Source organism: Neltuma alba, unplaced genomic scaffold (assembly GCF_004799145.2).
Source record: "Neltuma alba isolate B1F8T4 unplaced genomic scaffold, ASM479914v2 tig00011856_pilon, whole genome shotgun sequence".
NCBI classification, from domain to species: domain Eukaryota; kingdom Viridiplantae; phylum Streptophyta; class Magnoliopsida; order Fabales; family Fabaceae; genus Neltuma; species Neltuma alba.
In genome coordinates, this window is record NW_021636461.1 from 80694 (window position 1) to 103538 (window position 22845).

Sequence of the window (22845 nt, forward strand, 5' to 3'; positions counted from 1 at the left end):
TTATCTCACATATTTCTTTATAAAAATTGTATGACCCCACTTTCCAACTTTTTAAATGAGCTCATTAAAATTTTTTTCTTATTTCCCTTCCTACATTTCCCTCACACCAAACACAGGATTAAAATTTTTCCAATGAATTACCTTTACATACCTTCGGTTTTGTTCTCTAATTTGAAGATATTAAAAAAATTAATTAAATTAGTTATTTATAAAAAATGTGTTTGAACTTTCTTAAACTACGTTGTTTAACTATGTGTATTACTATTCCTTGACAGGAACCCCTTATAATCGATAGGGATATTTTTAGAAAAAAAAATTATAAATCTAGGAGACAATGTGAACTGAGTAGAACTAAATCCAACCCTCAATTAGCTCTTATATTAAAAATAAAACGTAATAGTATATTTGCCGTACCTTCTGTATCGGTAAAAGGGCTTGCAGCAAATTGCTTTGTGGCATACTCAATAGATTTGTGAACAAGAAACTGTTCCTTGAATGCTCGGCTGCTTCTACAATGACAGCAACTGTGTATATCAGGAACCCCTTATAATCAATAGGGATATTTTTAGGAAAAAAATTATAAATCTAGGAGACAATGTGAACTGAGTAGAACTAAATCCAACCCTCAATTAGCTCTTATATTAAAAATAAAACGTAATAGTATATTTGCCGTACCTTCTGTATCGGTAAAAGGGCTTGCAGCAAATTGCTTTGTGGCATACTCAATAGATTTGTGAACAAGAAACTGTTCCTTGAATGCTCGGCTGCTTCTACAATGACAGCAACTGTGTATATATCCATTAAATATTATTCTGAAATTCGTAGCTGTCCCTTTTGAGAAGTCAACATGATAGAATTTCAGAGGGTATAACATCAAAGAGACAAAAAGCAAGCGGTTGCTAAGGAACACCCTTGGCATTTGGAACAACTCAAGTGTAACCAAACTCTGAGAATTTGGCCAAGAAAAAGGCAAAAAACCAAACTCTTTGGGAAGGGCATGGATTAAATGCAGTATTCATTGCAAGGAGTCCCACAGGCATTATTCCGAATGAACGACTCACTCAAGTAAATATTACTTATGAAAGTAACGCACAGAAATACGCTGCTTGATGGGGCTCCTGCAAGAGGGACAATCTTTCATACCCTGTTTCTCATGCAGCTCATTGCATGTTGTGCAAACAACCTGATGAGCACATGGAAGGAATACGACAGACAGCTCCTCTGAAAGACACATTACACATTCTCGTTCCCGTTTGACGCCTCCGACCACAGAGTATTTATTTAAATTTGTGACCACTTCTGGCATGGAAAAGGTCCGTGAATCCTGCAAGGCAACGCCATCTTTCTTGTCCATGCATCTGATGGCATAGCTTCCATCAATGCCCCTCCTCAGTGCAGCAATTTTTGAAGAATCAGTCTTCTGTCTCAGTTGCGCAATTTCTTTCTCGAGTTTCTCTGTATATCATCTGTGTACCTCCGAAGATTCTTTTCTGCATTTGATTTGATCACGCCTTCCTCGGATTTTGCTGACACTTCAAGTTGTTCTCTTTCTTTTCTTACAGAACTGGCCTGTAGGAGGATTTCTTCCTTTGCCTTTACTTCCTGTTGCCATCTAGCCTGTGATAGTTTCCTTTACAATGAGAACAGACCCGGTAATAAAATTCATTTAGCCCCATTGGATAGAAGATGATTGCATGTGTGGAATTTCGCAAGTGGTGCATGGATCCCAAGACTATTTTCACCTTTTAACTCAGAATGATCATATTTAGCCCTTTCTAATTCAATAACTTAATTTAAGTACATGTGCTGAAGCCATCAAAATGAATAGAACCTTACAAAGTCAAAAGGAAAAGAAAATATGGCCAAAGAAGGAAGGTGAGCAAAAGTTCTGCAAAGTGTAGCATAATCTATCAGAATAAATATTAATCCCATTAGATTAAGAAAATGTAATTTGTGCTTTTCGAGAGAAAACAGAAGTAAATATAATGTGTATTCACACCTACTCCAACCATAGAAACAGAGAAAATATGAAATAAAAACTTACACCATGAAATAGGAATATGGAAAGTTCAAAGTAGCATACCTCAGCTTGCTCCTGTTGCACTTTAGCTTGCTCTAATTCCTGCTGCATCAATGCAAATTTACGCTTTTCTGTCATTAGCTCTTCCTGAAATGAGGATCTCTGCTTTTCCCATGACTGAAACTTCATTTGGGCATTCTTTTCCCTCCTTGAGACCTCTTGACAGCTTGCTGCTGATTCTGCAGCACGTAACTTAGCATCCTTCATTTCTCTCCTCAATGCTGCATTCTCCACCTCAAGCTTTCGGACAGCAGCATTAGCTCGCTCCACCTGTCCACTAGCTTTACACAGGGCATTTTCCATCTCTGAGAGCTTCTTCATAGTGTTTTCCTCCAGAGTTTTCTTCTCTTTCTTTAGACGTTCAACTTCCTCTTTCTCCTGCCTTAGTGTCTTAAGTTCAGCCTTGTCCTTACTCAGCCAACGAGCAGCCTGCATAACCTTTTGATTGGCCCACTCAGTCCACTCTTGAAGCTGATTTTGGAGCTCTTGTACCCGAGGAATCCAATTTCAAAATCATCTCATCCTTCCTATCCTGGGGTCGCTGCCCCAAGGACTTCTCATATGTTATCCCCGTACAAGAATTATGAGATGCCTCGGTATTGCAGTTGACAGGCATTGTAAAAGATTTGCTTTTTGATGACAACGAAAGAGAAAGATCAGTATCAGTTGTTAATAATGTAGTTGGGTTACTCGAGGCAGGAAAATTATTGATTGCTTGTTGTGATGAAGTACTGGACTTAGAGGAACCAGAAATGGCATCAGGAGAATCAACACTAAGTGCAGTAGAGGTAGATGGTCCAGCATTAGGTGACAAATTAGGGCCAAGATTGTCTTGGGTCACATCAACTCCCATTGCCTTGCTTATCTTTAAAGATGCACTCTTCAAGTTAATGGCAGTAGAGTCCGACACAGATTTCAGTTTTCTATCTAAGATTAAGCCGCTCAGCTTCCCTCCTCTTGAAGATCCTTTAGATCCATAAGTGCGATTACTTAATGATTTCTGTCGAAAAATGTAATCCCTCTTGATGCTACCAGAATGTACTTTTCTAACACTTCCTAACTTTTCTTCCACCATGGGAGATCGGGAGGATCCAGCAGTACAGAGTCCCTTATCTACAGAATCAGGCCTCACATCAGTGCCCTCTTTCTCTGAGAAGCCACCAAGAGTTGGAGTATTCTTTGAGTTGTTCACGCCAGGAACTCCTGCTACAAATAATGTCTCAGGTTGAGAATTGAGAGAACCTGATGAAATTGGATTACTGGGACTTGGAAGACTCAATTGAGAGCTTTTTATCTCTGATTTTAACTGTGAATCAGTTTGGGTAGGGGAACACCCACAGGCAATGCCATCACTAGCTAAGATACTCAAAGGGTCACCATCCATTGCACATGCATGTGACACATTCATGTCGCAAATTAACAAACACCACAATGCATCCCCAGTACTGAAAAATGGCCTGACCTCTCGAAGAACACAAACCAATTCAGCTAATATATACTTCTCAAGCTGCTGCAAATCTTCAAAAAAGTGCTCTCTTGAAGGGTCAATCTCTTGTTCATTCCTAAGAAATGCTAAAGTGTTATCAACAATGTTAGACACTGCATCTTTGCATCCATAACAAATGCCAGACCTTAAGATGGACTTTGTGGCAACTTCTTCAGTGTAGCCACACGCAACAATTCTTTTTATTGCACTCTTGAAAATGGTGTCCAAATTGCTCAAAACAAGTTCTTCCAATTGAGCTTCTGTAAGATCACTCCAATCAGCTTCATGGAACTCATCTGCCTCTAGATCCTCCTTCGGTTGGCCAGACCCAGCATTAGATGAACCTACAGGACTAGACAATCCAAGGTCAAGTTTCAGTCCATCAGAACGATCTTGGTTAAATCTACACAGGCCACAAGCACTGACTTGCCCTTGCCCTGGGGTAATTTCAAGTTTCTCAGCAGAAAATTCATAATTGAGACATTCATTTTGAGGTGAGGGCATAATCTTAATTGGTTCCCCTAAAGGTAGATCAGCCCTAAATTTTCTCTTATTCCTACTTCCTTTTTCTTGGACAGAAACTGAAGGAGATATTTGACTGCTTCCAGTGGCAACTAATGATGCCATTTTAGCTGCAGAAAAGAAACAGAAAAATCTATGAATAAACTTATCAATTTTATTCACAAGCACCTATTATCATTCAATACCCAAAACACGTTCCAACTTCCATGATTTCAAAAAGAAGGCCAAATTTATATTTTCTGTTGCTCAATAGAGTGCACTAGTTGGTATACATTCGAATAGAATAATTTGTCCTCTAATCACTAGAAGAAATTATGAGGGGTCTATATTATCCGCATAGTTATTTATCTTTTCTTAATCTTAAAATTGCAGGGACATTGATCTAATGGAAATGAAACGAACAAAATTATACTGATAAATAAATTAGCGACACAAGAATAAACTTATCAATTTATTCACAAGCACCTATTATCATTCAATACCCAAAACACGTTCCAACTTCCATGATTTCAAAAAGAAGGCCAAATTATATTTTCTGTTTGCTCAATAGAGTGCACTAGTTGGTATACATTCGAATAGAATAATTTGTCCTCTAATCACTAGAAGAAATTATGAGGGGTCTATATTATCCGCATAGTTATTTATCTTTTCTTAATCTTAAAATTGCAGGGACATTGATCTAATGGAAATGAAACGAACAAAATTATACTGATAAATAAATTAGCGACACAAGATCAGTTGTACTGATAAATAAGCTAGCAGAATAATATTATTTTGATGCACAAAGGAGATGGAGAAAAACCGAAATCGCGGCCAAAAAGAATAACAGACACATGAGGATTAACATTGACTGGTTCTTTCAGCAGAAAGCCAACAACATTACCCACTATAATGAATAAAAGAAGTGATAAAAACACTCAATTCAAGGGCACTGCATGCATCAAATGAGTCAAATCATTTTACCTTCAAATTTCAGTATTGAAATTTACAATATCCAGCTTCCTGAAGCGTTCAAATGAATAAAATAAATATTAAATCAAAGAACCAACAACAACAATAATAATAAGCCCACTGACCATAACAGAAACATATCCAGCAATTGAAGCGGTGAGAGGGTACACAGTTTACACAAATTTAAGTTTTAAGAGCATGAAAACGGATTCAATTCCAGCACAGAATCCAGACTCCGAACGCACCCACAGATCAGAAAAGTGATCCAAGCAGAATATGTTTTCATTAATATTAGAACATACGCAGAAGATCCACAATAGAAGTGGAAGAAGCCGAGGGTTATGATCAGTATCAAACGATCGAAGCTATCCGATTACTGCAATTGTTTGAGCAACCGAAGGTAGGATCTGTATTACAAATTTAGAACATTGGAGGGTCAGATAATATATCTCTTTTTTCCTTTTTTTTTTTCCCCCTTCTTTCTTGTGCTGAATTTTGGTTCTCCGGAGGCTACGCCTGTCTGAGGGGAAAAGATCCCTAAAGCGTCATTAGTAGAATGCCGACCGTCGGATCAGACAAAATCAGAAGATCTTGCCGCGTGTCAAACTAGGGCCGTTTGATTTCTTGAACGAACCAGATTAAATTACTGAACCACGGCTTAAGTATTAAGATATTTTTAATTTTTTTAGTTTTATTGATGTCCCCCTTATTTTGTTGAATTATTTAATTAAAAATATTACATATCTTTTTGAAAACATAATAAATATATAATTTATTATAAATATTATTATACTTTAGAGATATGCATGAACTCTATTTACTTTGTTCATGACATTGATGGATCAGTGTAATATTAAATAATCTTGGCTATTTATTTTGCCTTCTATTCATGAATCCAAAAATTAATACATTTACATCCACAAAATACATTAAGAGTGCTTTTAATTTAGATGAATATACATTATAACATAAGAATAGATACATTGAACCATTTAGGTTAATATTTCATAATTGGATACTTATGAATAAAAATGTTATCCAAAGCATGGTAAACAAATATCCTAAATGAATTAAAGGAATATCCCACATTTCTCATATCTAAAATTCATTCTTGCTCTTAAGGAGTGGTTTTATATTTTCATTAATTTTATAATGTGCCCACCAATCAAATTCACATATCATGAAAAAAAAAATTTGTTTTTTGTCATTACAAATAGTATAACTCATTATCCATACTTTTGTATAAAGCATGAAAAATTGTGTCTGGTTGACCTGATTAGTCCATTATAAAGAGAAATTATACTCTTTCAAGTAACCATGATTATAAAATTTTAAAAAAATAAATTACATTATTTATAATTTATAAATAATGTGATATATACTGGATTTTTCCCATCAATTTATGTTGATTGATTTTGCCTCCATTGTAATTCATGATTTCACGGATTAATATTGATGATAAAATAATATTCACATTAATATATTGATGTCATGACCAAAATAACGATATTATCAGGGTCCATACCATAGAAAGAAAGAAAATCGCTTACAGCTATCGATCAGCATTGGGCCGAAGGGCAGGGCCAGGCAGCTACAATGGATGAAATTCAATCAGAACCAAACCAGCGCAAAGCCACTCCGCCGCCACCTACTCCGCCGCAACCCCTTCACCAGAGTGACGCAGACGAAGAAGATGAGAACGTGAAGCAGCTGGATGGCTGCGCTTCCCACTATCTTTCAATGCAGGTCCTTCTGCAACCTCCTGTGATTATGACGTTTTTTTTTTCCTTGTTGCTTTCATAAAACCCTAAACCCTGATTTAGGGATCGATCAAACTTGAATTTTTGACGAAAACATCGTCCTTAATTCGCAGGAATGCATCGCTAATTCAAACAGGGATTGGAAAGCCTGCCAGGCGGGTATATCTCGCCGACTCTATATGCTCAGTTTGCTGATATCGTAGAATCGTTTCGCTTGAATTCAGATAATTTTAAATTATCATAAGAAAGATTATTCTTTGAATCATTCTATAATGTTAACCTACTTGTGTTCAATGGCGGCATCAACGAAATAGTAATATCTATCACTGCGACCGGACGGGCCTTTGATTATCTTGCAGTATATTTTTCAGCTCCACTTCATTTCTCCAGGAAAAAAATTCTCAATAGTTTAGTCATCTGGAGAGTGAATATAGATGCATCGATCTAATTTAAATGTTTAATCATATACCCAAGAACCTCTGTTTATAGGATTGTTGTGTTTCACTTTTTACATTTTTCCGCTGGAAAATCAGCCTGCTTTGCTTTAAGTCAGTTGAGTTTTTGTTTTCCACTCCACAGAAGTGCAAGCTCTGAAGGCGTGCATGGAGAAGAGAAGGGGTAACAAATAGAGATGAGAATTCTGCAGAGAAGGGATTCTAGCGGGAGTGATCTGCTCTGCTTCTGGGATGGAAGTGAGAGAATAAAATGTGAAAAATGGAATCTGTGTACTATTCAAAGACGTTGATCTCGTAATTGCATCCATAGCCTTGCCCTATTATTACCTGGCATTTGATTGCTGCAAATAAACTCTGCTCCCTGCCCAAGGCGAAAATGAGACGGATCTTGAGATATTACGAAATTTTGGCAACAGAGATGAGTCATTATGTAGAATTCAATTCCTTGATTGCTCTGATCTAAAGAAGTAAAGATTTTTCGTCATTGGTATTTTGTTAAGTATCTTTTATGAACACTTTTTCACACGAGGCGCCTGGCGGCAGGCATGAGGGATTTATGGCAATTTTGGTTCTTTCATGTGCTGCTCTACAGTCCGCTGTAAGATGGTATAGTGGTCCCAGAGCCATCAAAACACAAAAGACTTTAACGCCACCTCAAAACCAGTCACCTTCAAGAAAATAACATCCAAATATAAATCAATTTGTGATGAAATTAATCTTACTCCCAATCAAATGAAAAAAAAAAAATCAAGTCTTCCTCAAATCCTATTATGATTATCAAAGGTATTTAAATTAGCTTTTTAAATGTAATTTACGAAATTTGAAATAAGTATGTAAAAAAATTTTTGTTTTAAATTATTCAAGTGCTTTCTTATTCAAACGCACAAGTACTAACACCAAAACTATGTTTTGAATGGGCGAATGCCACCCCAAACATGTGTTTTTTTTTTTTTTTTGAGTTGGAGTGTGCATGTTTAGCCGTAAAATCCACTTTTGTACTTGTCTGTTTCTCGCCTCCATTGTAATTCAGACTTATTTGAGGGATATATGGATGACAAATAACAAAAGACAACACGCAACGCATCTCCTTTGGACTGATCCTCATCATCAACAATACCCGAAAATAAGCGAAGCCATTCATACTACCAGTATCAGCTTTGCTTTACAAACGATAGCAACCCAAAAAAAAAAAGAAAACCTTCAGAGGGACAATACACATCTCCTAACCCTCTCTCATACATGGCTAGAGAATGAATTGTTAATTTCCACGAATATCATCTAAAACCAGAAAAGGCGAGGAAAATTCATATAAAAGAAAGCAAAAGGCTTCCATGAAGGACGAACGTGAAATGACTCTATGAGAAAGAGAGAGAGGTGGCAAGGATTTGAATTAAAAAACTAAGCCTTCTTAGATGGCCAGATATTCCCTATTATTGTGCATCACTAATTGTAACCTGCGTTCTACACAACCCGGGAAAAGGAAAGGAGGAAAAACAGAAGAAAATAACAGAAGATGATCCTGTTGAAAAACAGTTGGATGTTAGCACGCTAATAGCCAAAACCAACTTGAAAATGGTAATTACAGTAAGTACAAGCCCTATGGCCCCTTGTGATTTATTTTCTCATTTCCCACTGCCACCACCGAGGAAGAGACTTCTTAGAAGCTAGGTTGCTAGAGACATCGTCAACAGGAGGTGCTGAGAAGCCCTGAGCAGAAATACGACCCAAACTTTCAGCGTTCGCAGCATTCATATACTCTGTGCTTTGATCAGGATTCTGCTGTAAAGTAGGTTAAACACCACGAATAAGATTGAAGAAATACACAATCGACAACCATCTTAGTTTAGGACCTGCAAAATAGCATTAGATAGGATGAGAACTGACCAACTGGTAGATAACTCGTTGACCATAGAATGGAGTTGAGTTGAATCCGGCAGGCTGGTTGGGTACCGTTCCAAAACTTAAACACTCAACATTCCCTTGAGCTGCAGAAGACTTGGCAAATTTTTTTTGGACTGGCTCCCTACATGAGAGACAGGCAATATCTTTGTATGTCTAAATTGAGCACAATATGACTGGTAAGTTGAGAGATGACATATGAATGACCCCTTAAATGCAAATTTGAACGATTCTTTGCTATTAGGTTTTTCAATAAAATATAACACATGGATTATTTTTTGGGCTCATCATTATATGATTGCCGCCTGTTCTAGCTTTATTGGGGAAACTTATAACAAACATTTTAAATTTTACAGAGTTTAGTCCACATTTAAACTGGATGGCACGCAAACATATTCATAAAATGACTAATTCAACATTTAACACGAATTACAGCGCATCATCCTGTCACAGAACAAGGAATCAGAAATCTCAGCCAAGTGAGTAAATGAAACAAAGATAGCAAAGTATGAGCAAAAAAATAAATTGGTGCCTAAAGACTATAAGGAACCTCACAAGGAAGTTTTACCAACTAAAAGCTATGGGTTAGACATATAATGTACCATGTACAGATAAGGACTTTATCACTAGATGTTACTTTATAGCAATAGCCAACTACGACATTTACTAAACCACCTAATACAAGCTTGATTAAGTTAGTACCAGCTCCAAAATCATCATGTGGTGTTAATTGATGCCAGTTTAGCACATAAACTAGATTGAGTTAGCACCAATGGACAGCAAAGTTTTCAACAGAGGTCATGTGCAAACCAATAACAATCAGAAGGAGTTAAAACAAAAATCACAATCACCTTTGAACTGGCGATCCATTGGAAACACTATTAAGATTTGTGTTGACTCCGGCTAGCTCATAAGTCGATGTCTCAAAACTAGCAGCATATTCAGCAGTCCCTTCAGCTGATGATTTCACATATTCTTTACTACCTTGCACCCTACATGAAAGGCAGGCAATATATTTCTATGATTTTATCTCTAAATAGAGTCCAGCGTGACTGATGGCTTGCAAGGAAATATTTTAAAGGACATAACTTGGGTGAAAACTTTAAGAAGTTTGTTTGCTATCGCATACTCTGATAAAAATATGATATTTTTACGGCCCAAAATCACATTTCCGTCCACATCTATGGAACACAAATTTTGTCAAGAAATAACTGGTGTATTACTTCATAAGAACTTTGGCACATTATACTGCGACAGATCATCATTGAAATACACGAAATTGCAGTAGTATAGACATATAAATTTGGCAAACTTTAAACAATATGCTGGGCTCAAAATACGCTATTTTAGGTCTGAGACATAAAACATTTTGACAACAACATAGTTGAGTAGATTCAAAATCATCATGTTGTATTCATATAGGCGACGTCAGTTAGTAGACAAGGTTAACTGACTGAGCACTGTTAGGCAGCATAACTTTTTCCAGATATCATAAGCAAGCTAATAACATTTCAACATGAGTTTAAATATTAATCGCAATCACCTTTGCACCAGCTCTCCCTTGGCGACATGATAGAGTGAGACCAAGCTTGGGGTGAGAGCAATTGAATTAAATTCGTGACGAGTGTGAGTAACTCTAGTACGCCGCAATCTTTTTGTCCCTGTGTTATAACAAAGTACCTCTGAGTCGTTGTACAACATTAGGATTTCCCCATTTCCCATGAACTTTACTGGTTCATAAAAGTCAGAGTGGGATTTTCTAGGATATAAATTTTCAATCACATATTGCCTGGTCCAAGACTCCTTCACCCCATAATCTTTCATAACCCAAATATCAAATTTTCTACTATCCCCGAAGACACATACAAAGAGACAACCTTCAACTACCCCCAACCTGAGATCATTAGAAATTTGCCTTTTAGTTCCATCGAGGCATGGAGGTGGAGAAACCGACCCGAATTCCTCAGTCTCAAAATTGAAAGAATATATATATTCAGAACTGCCACCTGCACTTGGAACCCAATGAAGAGAACCACGTAAGAAGGAATTAAAAGATGGCGCAACAAGAGCACAAGGTGCATACCCAATGCTTTTCCAAGTTCCCGTATCCATGTGATATATTTCAGCATCCAGATAGTCATTCCCTGACCACTTAACCTTGGGGTGAAAAGTTTGTAGCACCTTATACCGATTCGTTGCAGCGCAAAATCCAAGTCCAACGAAAGAGCCTGAATTCCTACCCTCACTTGCTGGGGGAATAGTGACATACTCTCCCAAAATGGGATTACATACCCAAATGGGGTCATCTTTTTCAACTCCAGATAAACAGAGCAAGCCATTGCATGAATTCACGAGGCCGAATTTGGAGCAGGGAAGGTTAATCTTGGGAGTAAGCATCAATTTATCGAAGCGATACGGATCGCGACCCCGCTGGTCAACATGGGTAAGGATGATTTTGCGTGATTCGGAGAGGGAAGGTATGGTTTTGATAAGTATGGAAGCGGAAGATCTTGCAAGTTGAAGCTCGACAAAGCGAGGATGCAAGATTAGACGAAGCCAAGCTTTGCAGACCCGTTTGCAGCTGAGAATAGACTTAATGGGAAGCCTTGAGAGAATGTCGATGACAATATTTGGAGGTAAAGTTTGGATTTTGCACTGACCCGTCCATGGCAGTGCCGGTTCCGTCTCTTCCAAACTGCTGCTAGCCAAATTGCCCGCACCCCTTTTCTTCTTGCGATTCATTGGGGTTTCTGCTCTTCGTCTTTCCACGACGAGTTCAGTTGCGATTACTAAGAACCCACAGAAATACGATTATTATCAGTTTATTATATATGAGTAAGTTAATGTTACATCCTCAAGTTTTGTGCCTTTTTCACTTTGACCCCTATTTTTCTAAGAATGACAATTCTTACCACAGGTTGGGCTTAATTTCAGTTTATGATCAGAAGATTATTAAATTTCGGTAAAGAACCGAAAGTTCTAAAATTTGAGGATGAATTGACACTCATATTCTAGAATTTGATACTAACAGTCTAAAATTTAACATTGGTATTCTAAAATTTGATAATAGCACAGTTCTAAAATATCATTATCAAATTTTGAAAATCCCATTGTTAAAGGGGAAAAGAAAAAGAAAATCCCATTATCAAGTATCATAATATTAGGATGAATCATTTAAGGAAGCTTTGGTCATTTATTAGAATTTTCAGAATATTCTGGTCATGAATTGAAGGTAAATTTTTCTTCTGATATTAAATTATCACCATTCTCTTTTTCTGCTTCTTTCTTTATTTCCTCCTTGCTCTTTTTAGGCAGGGGACCTTTTTTCGTAGACTTTTCGAAACGATCCTATTATTCATTTGAAGCAGAAGAGAGTTATGTGATATCCAAAGGCTTCCCACTAACAAATGGATCCCCCACTTTTTTTTTTTGTGTGTGAAGAAAGACTTTTGAAAGTTCTTTTATTATTTATTGCTAACATTTGAAACTTGAAAGTTGGATTTCGTAAGCAACTTTATTGCACTTTTGATGATCTAGACTGCTGCTTCTAAATTGAGGAGCAGAGTCATCAATGTCTACAAGAGGAATAAAGTGACGTGCAAGAGAAGATGACTTGTATGAAGAACAAAAACAGTAAAGGGTCTAATGTCTCCTGTTCATAGACAATCCGGGAAGATGGGAGACAGATTATAGAAAGAAAAAAGAGATAAAAAAAAAGTTGAGATAGGTGGCTAATATAGCATGCCAACTGCCAAACACCAAAAAAAAAGGGATGGTTACTACAATCGACGTCAAAATTGGCAGCACTGGCTGCTGCACTCATGTGCTTTATCCTTTGATTAGTATTTATTATTAATGAGTATGACTAAAAGAGTGTTTGGGAATTAGGAGAAGTGCTTTTTAAAAGTACTTTTTCGTAAATTGAAATAAATTCTTTCACATATTTATTTTGTATACTGTAAAATCACTTCTGAAACCATGATTTGATTTCTATCCAAACACTTTCTAAGAAGTTCAAAAGCAACAAAAATATTAATTTATAAATTGGGAAAATTGCCTGCTGCCATGGCTTGGCTTATAAAAAATACTGGCTCAAACTTGGATTCAAAAGGATGCTACTTATGACCATTAACCAGACGCAAAACTAGTCTAAGCAATCTAGGGGTTAAATTAATTGAAAAGATAAGATCATCATGATCAACTAGAATTCAATTTATGACTGAAATACTAAGAATATTATTATGTGATTTAAGCATTTTCTAGTCAAAATGGAAAAACAAGAGAAGTTTATGATTTCTGAATCAACTCGAGCTTTTCACGGAAAACTTCATTATTTGTCGTAGAAGGACTTACAACTACTCTTCTATTCCCATTTAAACGAAAAAAGTTTGCATCCCATGATATTTTGCAGGACATTGCTCAAATTTGTGATCGTAATGCTACAGACTTGCCTTATCAATCATGTGCATGTGACGAAAGGATGTGGTTTGATTTCAAGTCAGAAGAGAAACTTCATTATTTTTCTGGCATATAAAAAGAAACCGGATTGTTCATCTCACAGGCTCACCGCATCATCCCTCAATCCTCAAAGCAAAAAAAACCATGTAAATACAGCTTGCTTGGAACAAAGAAAGTGCATTTATTGGCATCAAGTAGCACAATTATCAGTCCCGCTCTACGGCTCAGTCTCATACTGCAGAAGCCCGAAGCCCCAAATACACATACATTTATTTTATTTAGATCTACCGATAAATTGGTAGTTTTACAGCGAACCAGAAGCATTTGCCGGACCAAATTTGATAGAGACACTGTTGACACAATGTCGTTCATCAGTGGGTGTCTTGAACCCTTCTCCTTTAAAAACATGACCCAAGTGACCGCCACAGGCTGCACATGTTATCTCAGTCCTCCTTCCATCAGGGTCAGGCTGGAAATTTGTATTTCAGAGATTACAAGACAGTTACAAAAGGGATAAAAGATAATGCGAAAAAAGGAAGAAGCAAGTGTGCACCAAACACTCACTGTGCGATTTATGGCACCAGGAAGACCCTCAAAGAAGGCAGGCCAACCACAACCAGAATCAAATTTGGTAGCAGACTTGTAAAGAGGAGTCCCACAGCCAGTACAATTGTAAATTCCTTCTTCATAAAACTTGTTATATTCTCCGGTGCCCCTCAATCTGCAGATGTTACCAGGGAAAGTACAGCACAGTTACGATCAAAACTCAATAAGCTGCAATGCCCTTAAGGGTCTAGACTATCAAAGCAAAGTTAAAATTTTGTTGGTCTTCTGAATCGAACACCGGGGCTAGTTATCTCAAAGATTTTTCATGAGACTTCAATTTTAAAAGAATTATGATTGTAGGTAAACAAATTTCCAATGAGCAGTGGCTGCAAGTTTCAATTGACGTTTGCATATTGAAAAAATTGTTCCTGAGCTTCAACATTCCTAAGAAAAGGCACATATGATGGAGATATAACAATAGTAGATGCATATAGCGACGGTAAATCTTGAGGAGAGCAATCAAACTCGCATCCTCTACCTATTGAACAGCGTTGCAGAATATTAGTATTAGTATTAAACTAAACAGCTCGCAGCAATGCATTTTGCACTTTCTCTTCCTTCTTGTTAAAATAGACATTGGATTATCAACAAATATTTAATGAAGTTTTGCACATAAATGGAAATCCAAAAGCTTGGATAGCAGACTCTTGTTCAGCCAAAGTTCAGCCACCCTTCCCCAAGGTTTTCTTCCCACAAGAGTAAAGAAACGAGAAAGAAGATTCCGATTACTGAAGCAATTATCAGTTCCGATTCAAAGTAGCAGAAACTTAAATTATGCCAGTATAGAAATCAAGCAGAACGAATTAAAATCAAACAAGGTAGCCAAAACCACCAAAAGAAAAATCCATTTGGAAGGAGTCAGTATCATATTTGATATAATCAATAAGAAAGTCAAATAGGAGAATATACTCAGTTCCCTTCTGACGAAGAATCCTAAACTGCTCCGGGGAGAGGATGGCCCTCCATTCGTCCTCTGATTTCTGGATCGGCGTCGGTGCGGCCATTGTGCAGTGTTGTCAGGACACCCCTTGCCTGGAAAGTGGCAACCAACAAGCACAAACAAAGGGATGAGGTATCACCACAGCCAAATTACAATAGCGATTCAACCTGGAGCGATATATATATGTACACACGAGCGCACAGACAGTAGGTTCTCCAATTTTCAGGGCAATTGAACTTGGACGGAAACTTGGCTTTGGACTTTGGAGTCGTTTATTTGTCCCGCTCCGGCAACCCAAGGGAGGGGCAATAAAGTCAAAATGTTAATTTTTTTTGTTTTTTGCCACCAATAAAGTCAAAATGTGATAAAGATTAAAAGGAAAAAACAAAAGCATATGACTAGACAAATAGTGTCTTTAAAAATTGGTAGAGCAAAAAGAAATTATTTACAATCTCCAGTTCTAATTATATAAGTTAGTTGACTAATTTAAAAAGATTAAAAAAATAAGTTAAATTAATTATTCGTAATAAATATATGTTGTCTTTTCAAAAAATCTTTACTAATCAAGTGTGTTGACTAGAACTATCATTATTAAAAGTACTATTCCTTCGGTCTTTAATATATGACCTAATTTTTTAGTTGATTTTGATTCTAAATGTAAAACTCATTTCTCATATTTATCAATTTTCTCTAAATTACCCCTATGGATACTCCCTCAACCATAATCAAGTAAAAAAAGAAGAGAGGATATTAAGAAAGATAATTATAATGTTTTAGGAAAAATATGTCACTTTTCTTATAATTAAGTAACTTACCTAACTTTCTTAATCTAATCAAATTAATTAAATGAGTCTTATATTAAGGACCAAAAGAGTATTTTGGAAAAAAAATGTATAAATATTAGAGACAAAGTGGATTGAGATCTTATATTTAGGGTCAAAATAAAAATTAAATGAAGTCTTATATTAAGGACTAGAGGTATTATTTATGTTTGGCCAAAAAAATTATCTATTTTTTAAATAAAATATTAAAGACAATTATTTATCAAATAAATATTTTTCTCTATGTTTGAGTTGTTGGACATAAATTAAAATATTAGGTACGAAAACAACATTTAGGTCCGTTTGGGTGCCCTCCAAAATCATGGTTTGGGTGGGATGTCACCCAAACAGTATCAATTTTGCAAAATGTGGTTTTGAAACCCAAAACCACGGTTTCAAGAGAAGTGAATACATTCTCCTTCTGGATTAAATTAGAGAGTATGATTGTGCCTGTCAGAGTAAATCTCAACAATAATATGACTTTAACATCTTTCAATTATTTTTTATAAACATATTTAATCTTATATCTTATAAATATATGTAAACTAATTATTTATTAATTATATTATCTTATGTATTATTAATTATGTTGGTAAAAAATATGTTATTAACAATTTTATTCCTTCAAATTAAAATATATCATAAAATCTATCTTTTATGTAATTATCATATTAACTTATGCTTTTTTTTAGTAATTTGTATATATAAAAAGTGCTTCTAATAACAACTATCAAAACACTCTCACTTCTCAAAATTACTTTTTCATAAAATATATTCTTCACAAAATATATTCTTCCCAGAATCGATTCTCTAAAAGCTATTCTCCAAACCATGATTTGGTTTTATCTGAACGTGGGCTCCAAAACACCTTCTTTAATACTCTTCCGATCCTCAATATAAGACCTATTTAACTAATTTGATTATATTAAGGAGGTTAGGTAAGTTAGTTAATTATAAGAAAAGTAACACATTTTTCCTAAAACATCATGATCATCTTTCTTAATACCCCTTCTCCATCTTCTACTTGATTATGGTTGAGAAAGTATCCATAGGGGTAATTTAGAGAAAATTGATAAATATAAGAAATGAGTCTTATATTTAGAATCAAAACCAACTTAATAATTGAATCCTATATTAATAACAGGAAGAGTAATAATTAACAATATTTAAATACTTAAAAAAATAATTAAAAATATTTTTTTAGGATTCTCTCCTCATCTTTTTAATATCAAGAAAAACCGTAATTCAAAATATAAATAATTCTCTTGCTAAAATATTTTTAATTTTTTTCCAAGAAAGCATCCTCCCCCTGGATTAAAAAAATGGATGGTTCAAATTGAATTTATACGGTCCAATTAAAATGCGCACCCTTTATTCATAATTGTGTACATCAAGATTATTTTTTTATCATTTGATATTTAAAATGATTAATTAACTTTCTATTTCACGTAAGAGTCATTTCCGACATTCAAAACTAATAATTAATCAATGAAAAAAAATATTCCATTGAACAAACTGTGACTCACGTCGTAACAATTACGCGGTTGAATAACTTCAAGTTCTTGAGATAGAATATTGAATTGGGAATGCAATTGAAAATCAAAATCTACATGGAATTTTGATACATACAGCGAGTGTGAAAGAATGAGGATCACCATTTACAATGTTAGGTTGTGATCGTCTTTCCCATTTGACCAAAGGCCACCTACCTACGTACTACTGATTCACAGTCATCAGTTAGTCAGCCATTAATTCTATCTTCACTCCTTCGCTTTTCCATACACCAATGACAACTTTGTCTTTCTCCTCAAGAACTTCTGTATTATTTGACGATTCATATGTCAGTTCAATCACCCGAAACTTGGGACCACTTATTATTCTACAGTTTAGACATGTTCATGCTGCAGAAAGTATATGAAACTTTGAGAGAACCACACTTTCATGATGTTCCTTGCAACTGGGATCATACCATCAGACTAATCTACTTTGAGCAGCTTAATAAAAGTGCCTCAGAGACTACTGACTAATAATGGGGGAGAGGCAGAAGTAAGTCTTAATCCAAGAATGAACCCTAGTGCAACAATGCAAAAGGCTTGAAGAGAATATAGATTGGAGAAATGTACCATTTGGGAGACAGTGAAGCTTCCATAAAGCCTCCCTCTTCATTCACTGTCAAGGAAGAAAGGGGGAAGAAAATCTCACTTTAAAGGTCATTATCATATATAATTCAAGAGAAAAAACATGGTCAACAGACCTACCAATTCAACCGACCTTTGGCATGCTGGAGACGGGACCACTATCGCTGCACTTCTCATGGAGACCACATGCTGACAGGACTGTAAATGAGAGAAGTCATTCCCCACAGAACGATGAACATCAGATGTGGTTGGAGATATCTCGGAAGTTGGTTTCTTGGCCCTTGCTAAAGAACTGACATTGATCTCGCTTGATGCCATACGTGTCACTGACTACATGATCAAAATTAAAGGCAGTGTAAACAGGTCAATCAAATGATTAAGCTACCAGTACCAAGTAATTCATTCTCCATATTGCATTGTATCTGTCAGGGTAAAATAAGACATCACATCTTGATGTGCTTTTGTATAACTAATTAATACTCTCGGGTCTTTAATGTAAAACCTAATTAATTTGAGTAAATTAAGGACGTTAGTCAAAGTGAATATGATATGGTTTTCTATAACACACTAAGCATCCTCTTAATTCTCTCCATACCTCTCTCACTTGATTATTGTTAAAGAAATATCAATAAGGTTAATTTGAAAAAAAATTAATAAATATATGAAGTAGGCCTTATATAGAGAACTAACATCAACTCCCCAATTAAGTCCTACATTAAGGCCCGAAGAAGTAGTTCATTGCACTAGGTGACATATTTATGGTAGCCACAAGCTGACTAAAATTCATCATTTATATAACCCCATAAATGCATTAACACGTATAAAAGTAAAAATTTAATAATAATCGTCATACATATGGGATTAGCTTAAAATAACTCCCCATAGGTCATTTTCCTATCACCTACTACGCAGCCAAAAAATTTTCCATTTGCCCGTCAATTTGAAACCCTTCAATAACAGGCCTTAATAAACAAATATAAAAAGCAAATAAGGTCAAACAGATATCTCACTCATCCTTACATTAGACAGGCTTTTGATATGAACAATGATAATTGTTATATCATCTGTTCGGCTTTCATGATCCAACCATAGTTTATATGATTCTCCAGCAATTGCAGCACATGCATCACGGGGATCCGCATAGCTTGCAACCTACATCATAATAGAAAACATGAAATTCATTGAGCAAAGGAAGGCAATCATAACATAGTTGGAGTTTTGCCTACTTCTACATCTGGACCACAATAAGCCAAGTTCAAACCAGCAGAAATAAAAGCATCTATTGCTCAAAATTAGAAATGCTGATTTGTGCAAGAATTGTCACAATTAATAGCCAAGAAGCAAGTGTTGAGAGATCAATTGCAACACTATCGATAGCATTCAACAAATCATAGATCATCAATTCATCGAAAGTAATGGACAATCATGCAAGAACACCAGCAATTAGTACCACATTGCTTGAACTATATGGAAATGTTATTTAACAGTCTACAGAATTGTGGCAGCTGCCACCTTTAATGAGCAGATAGATCTTTCAAAAGGCACATCCGAAAATCATCAAAGAGAGAGATTTATGGTAAGGTGACATGACATGTTGCTATTTGAATTTTGATACTCTCTTCTCTTCCCACAGAAGAAGAATTTGGCACATAAAAGTCTAAAATCTAAATCAGAGAGATTATCATAAACGTCCAATGATAGAGACAAGAAACGCCTAATAATAGAATGATACAAATAAGAAAGACAGTTATGTATCAACATGACTGAGAATAAATTGATAGGTAACATAAACAACAATTTTAATATGATTGAAGATGGCAAAGATAGATATGCACACTATGCCAAGCAATATATATCATAATTTTAATTGGCAGTTTCTATATATGAATCGAGAGTAATTCTGAACAAGCTATCTATGGTTGCCAAATTCCTCTAACATGGTGTTATTGCTACGAAAATCTTGTATCCTAGTGGCACTTGTCCTGGTCTACCTAACTGCTTCTATAGATAGACATCTACAGAAATTTAGCAGTACCACAGAACCATTAACATGGCCACTTGCAAACAATGGAGCATGGATCTTCTTATCCAGCCAAAAAAAAACACTAAAAAGAGCATGGATCATCAGGAAGCAGAGAAAGAACTAAGGAAGAAAATATAACATGTGTCATACCATATCAACAACGGTTTGGCTCGATAGGAACTCAAACACGCCATCACTTGCAACAACAAAAAATGGATGATTAGGTGTAAGCCGAACAATTGACACTTCTGGAATAGCAATGACACCAATGGTCTCTGCTAAACTATCCCCTACACTCCTTGTAAATGCAGTTCCAGGATACATCGCATTTGGAAACCATAACCTGGGAGGATCACAACCCTGGCTCTCTTCATCACCCCAAGTCTGAATGTTTGGATCCTTAAGCCCTTCCACTTGATCAACACTCAGCACCCTTGCCCCACAAAGCTTCACTCTCTCACATTCATCTCTTCTGAACGGTGTCTGATCAGAGGACAAGTCCTCAGCAACAATGCGGTTCCCATCCTTAACAGCTAAAACTGCTCGCGAATCACCAACATTAGCAACATATAGGGTGTCTCCAATAACAAGCACTGTAATTGCAGTAGTGCCGCTCATAGAATCATCAATCTCAGAATCCTGCAGTTCTTGATTAGTTGATACAAATGCTGAAGCATATGCTTTAACAGGGTCATCCAACAAAGTGTGGTCATTTGATAATGTCTCTACCAACCTATCTTTAACAAAGTTTGAACATTGACTACCAAATTGGCCGTGCCCATCATAGACACCAAAGAAATGCGTATTAGGGTCGTCTTGAATTTGTGTCCTAATGCAGTAACTATCTTGGTTTTCTTTAGTTGGCGTGTCAGGGTAATATCCTCTCTGCGTAAGAACGGCGTATTCCAAACTGAAGTTGTAGGACGGAATGGAAATGGACTCTAATGATTTCTGAGTAAGTATGTGTTTCCGCTGGGAACGGGAAGGACCGAGCTCTCGACAGTTCACGGAACCACCCTCTGACGGCGGCGGGTAGCGGCTACAACACTTGCCGTGTACACAACCCATTTTTCGAGGAGAAGCTGTGACGTTGGGAAGAAGACCTGAAGGAACCTTAAAAAGCTTAGCAACAACCCTTCTATTTACCGTAGCATTCATTGGCGGCGAAAGGTAGAAGCAGACAGGTAATTGTGGGTGAAAAAAGCAGAGTGCTTGCTTCGGAAGCTCCGCATTGTGGCTCCTAACGTACTACTCTTAGCTTTTCATGAACCAGAGTTTCACAGAAACAAGGGAAACCCTAGAAGCGAAATCAATCAGAAACCAGAAGAGAATTGAAGATTCTGAAAGGGAAATTGGGATGAGACAAAGGTTATTTACCTTAAGAAACGAACAATAGAAGAGAATTATTGGAAGAGAGAGCCCACAGATCAAAAGGTTGAGAAAACCCTAAAGGAAAGCCAAAGACAGCAGAGAAAGAAAAGGCAGAGACATTTGGGGAGTTGAGGAAAGGGAAGACTTTTTCAGAATAGAAGGAGCAGTGGGGTTCCCGAAAAGGAGAAAAAGAATTGCACTTTTCGTTGGGCAGTGAGTCTGAGAGCATCGAAGGAAACCCCAGATGGAAGAAGAGTCAAAGAGAAGGAGTCACAAGGATGGGTTTGTTCCGAAGACAGAGAGAGACAGAGGCAGAGAGGGTGATTTAAGATTCTATGTGTGCATGGCCGGGTTTGTCTCTGGACGAAGCCCTCATTCCAAGAAAACACCCTTACCCACAACACACGATGGACTGAAACAGACAAGGGAAGGGTTATTTACAGCAAAGGAGAAAACAAAAGTACATATTACTATAATGTTTTTTTGGGTCTAAGGTGCAGTATTTGAGATCTTTTGTCATTGTGGACTTCATTTTTTTTTTCCATAGCAATAACAAATAATCAATTTAACATTTTTTAATTTCTATGAATTTAATGAATGAGACGTTGTATTTAGAATTCAAAGAAGCAATAAACTAACAAATTATTCATTGATTGCTTTAGAAGATGTTCCATTTGCATGTGTGGAATATCTTTTGCTTCCCCATCCTTGCTTCCTACGTAAATCCTTACGTTGTCTTCTTGTAGAGATTCGTGTTCAAGAAACGCAGAATGTGCTCCGCCTAATTTTAGCCTCGCCATCATGCTTAACTATTCATCCACGGATTTTATTTCCAATCCAAGTGGTCACCACTCAGCAATAAATTTCTTCCCCTGATATAAGATTAATTGATTCTGTAGTAAAACTAAGTAATATCTGCCTTTTGAACATTCAACGGTGCTTTTCATGCTCATTTCCATATCAAGCAGAAAATAGCACTTCCACTCAAACTTGGACACGTTTTTTCATTTCGTGGCATCTCAAGTTAGTATGCAGATAAGATTACATTGTTTTAGATAAAACAAGTTTGATGTTATCCCATAAGACGGCAGCTCCATTAGCGGGGATATGATTAAAATAAGCATAAACCATAATATAATTAATAGCTGGTATTATTTCAACCAAGAAAATCCTCTCACTGATGTTTAGTGGAACTCTAACAGATCCCCACTAAAATAAGCTCTGGAAAAGGGCCAGGTAAGCAAGTCCAAAAGCAATTAGCCCTCTCTCTCTCTCTCGCCAAAATGAGGCCAATCACTCAACTTTAACATACTACAATAAAGGCCGTTTCATCCA

General features: G+C 36.4%; 5 protein-coding genes across 14 annotated transcripts; 1 reads left to right on the top strand and 4 right to left on the bottom strand.

Moving 5' to 3' along the window:
- Window positions 1-746: 746 nt before the first annotated feature.
- On the bottom strand, window positions 747-5532 carry LOC114718670 (putative E3 ubiquitin-protein ligase RF298). Its single transcript, XM_028904082.1, is given in 6 exon segments — window positions 747-1450; window positions 1453-1617; window positions 2084-2581; window positions 2583-4198; window positions 5052-5090; window positions 5165-5532. Coding segments are annotated over 4 exon segments (2652 nt in total). The 5' UTR covers window positions 4194-4198; window positions 5052-5090; window positions 5165-5532; the 3' UTR covers window positions 747-1072.
- A 1071-nt stretch (window positions 5533-6603) lies between these two features.
- Window positions 6604-7801, top strand: LOC114718674 (cytochrome c oxidase assembly factor 4 homolog, mitochondrial). Its single transcript, XM_028904085.1, has 3 exons — window positions 6604-6785; window positions 6913-6958; window positions 7379-7801. The coding sequence occupies exons 1-3, from the start codon at window positions 6636-6638 to the stop codon at window positions 7426-7428; spliced, it is 246 nt and encodes an 81-aa protein (XP_028759918.1). The 5' UTR covers window positions 6604-6635; the 3' UTR covers window positions 7429-7801.
- Window positions 7802-8360: 559 nt separating this feature from the next.
- On the bottom strand, window positions 8361-11939 carry LOC114718681 (F-box protein At3g07870). Of its 2 annotated transcripts, none has more exons than XM_028904095.1 (4): window positions 10697-11939; window positions 10005-10145; window positions 9139-9277; window positions 8361-9030 (listed from the first exon to the last, which is right to left on the bottom strand). In XM_028904095.1, the coding sequence occupies exons 1-4, from the start codon at window positions 11893-11895 to the stop codon at window positions 8869-8871; spliced, it is 1641 nt and encodes a 546-aa protein (XP_028759928.1). In that variant the 5' UTR covers window positions 11896-11939; the 3' UTR covers window positions 8361-8868. The 2 variants fall into 2 exon arrangements, with proteins under 2 accessions (XP_028759928.1, XP_028759927.1); XM_028904094.1 differs by having other exon boundaries at window positions 8361-9033.
- Window positions 11940-13771: 1832 nt separating this feature from the next.
- LOC114718676 (peptide methionine sulfoxide reductase B5) lies at window positions 13772-15409 on the bottom strand. The gene is made up of 3 exons (XM_028904087.1): window positions 15127-15409; window positions 14176-14332; window positions 13772-14080 (listed from the first exon to the last, which is right to left on the bottom strand). Exons 1-3 carry the CDS (start codon window positions 15219-15221, stop codon window positions 13916-13918), a joined length of 417 nt encoding a protein of 138 aa, XP_028759920.1. The 5' UTR covers window positions 15222-15409; the 3' UTR covers window positions 13772-13915.
- Window positions 15410-17458: 2049 nt separating this feature from the next.
- Window positions 17459-21887, bottom strand: LOC114718648 (probable protein phosphatase 2C 35). Of its 9 annotated transcripts, none has more exons than XM_028904039.1 (5): window positions 21517-21887; window positions 20290-21436; window positions 19137-19268; window positions 18237-18446; window positions 17459-18147 (listed from the first exon to the last, which is right to left on the bottom strand). In XM_028904039.1, exons 2-5 carry the CDS (start codon window positions 21295-21297, stop codon window positions 18145-18147), a joined length of 1353 nt encoding a protein of 450 aa, XP_028759872.1. In that variant the 5' UTR covers window positions 21298-21436; window positions 21517-21887; the 3' UTR covers window positions 17459-18144. The 9 variants fall into 9 exon arrangements, with proteins under 9 accessions (XP_028759872.1, XP_028759877.1, XP_028759878.1 ...); XM_028904044.1 differs by having other exon boundaries at window positions 17459-17795; window positions 18102-18147; window positions 18250-18446; window positions 20290-21887; XM_028904045.1 differs by having other exon boundaries at window positions 17459-17879; window positions 18102-18147; window positions 18250-18446; window positions 20290-21887.
- Between the last annotated feature and the right edge of the window lie 958 nt (window positions 21888-22845).

Excerpts from the sequence above, each read along its gene's own strand:
- LOC114718674 (XM_028904085.1), top strand. The coding sequence starts at position 6,636 with ATGGATGAAATTCAATCAGAACCAAACCAGCGCAAAGCCACTCCGCCG. Across the intron at positions 6,786-6,912 it reads CCCACTATCTTTCAATGCAG|GAATGCATCGCTAATTCAAA; the intron begins GTCCTTCTGCAA and ends CTTAATTCGCAG. Across the intron at positions 6,959-7,378 it reads TTGGAAAGCCTGCCAGGCGG|AAGTGCAAGCTCTGAAGGCG; the intron begins GTATATCTCGCC and ends TCCACTCCACAG.
- LOC114718676 (XM_028904087.1), bottom strand. The coding sequence starts at position 15,221 with ATGGCCGCACCGACGCCGATCCAGAAATCAGAGGACGAATGGAGGGCC. Across the intron at positions 14,333-15,126 it reads CTTCGTCAGAAGGGAACTGA|ATTGAGGGGCACCGGAGAAT; the intron begins GTATATTCTCCT and ends TAACATCTGCAG. Across the intron at positions 14,081-14,175 it reads CTGGTGCCATAAATCGCACA|CCTGACCCTGATGGAAGGAG; the intron begins GTGAGTGTTTGG and ends ACAAATTTCCAG.
- LOC114718681 (XM_028904094.1), bottom strand. The coding sequence starts at position 11,895 with ATGAATCGCAAGAAGAAAAGGGGTGCGGGCAATTTGGCTAGCAGCAGT. Across the intron at positions 10,146-10,696 it reads AAGGGAGAGCTGGTGCAAAG|GGTGCAAGGTAGTAAAGAAT; the intron begins GTGATTGCGATT and ends CCTTTCATGTAG. Across the intron at positions 9,034-9,138 it reads AACGAGTTATCTACCAGTTG|CAGAATCCTGATCAAAGCAC; the intron begins GTCAGTTCTCAT and ends CCTACTTTACAG.
- LOC114718648 (XM_028904039.1), bottom strand. The coding sequence starts at position 21,297 with ATGAATGCTACGGTAAATAGAAGGGTTGTTGCTAAGCTTTTTAAGGTT. Across the intron at positions 19,269-20,289 it reads GCCAAACCGTTGTTGATATG|GTTGCAAGCTATGCGGATCC; the intron begins GTATGACACATG and ends ATTATGATGTAG. Across the intron at positions 18,447-19,136 it reads ATATCAAAAGCCTGTCTAAT|TCAGTGACACGTATGGCATC; the intron begins GTAAGGATGAGT and ends TTGATCATGTAG.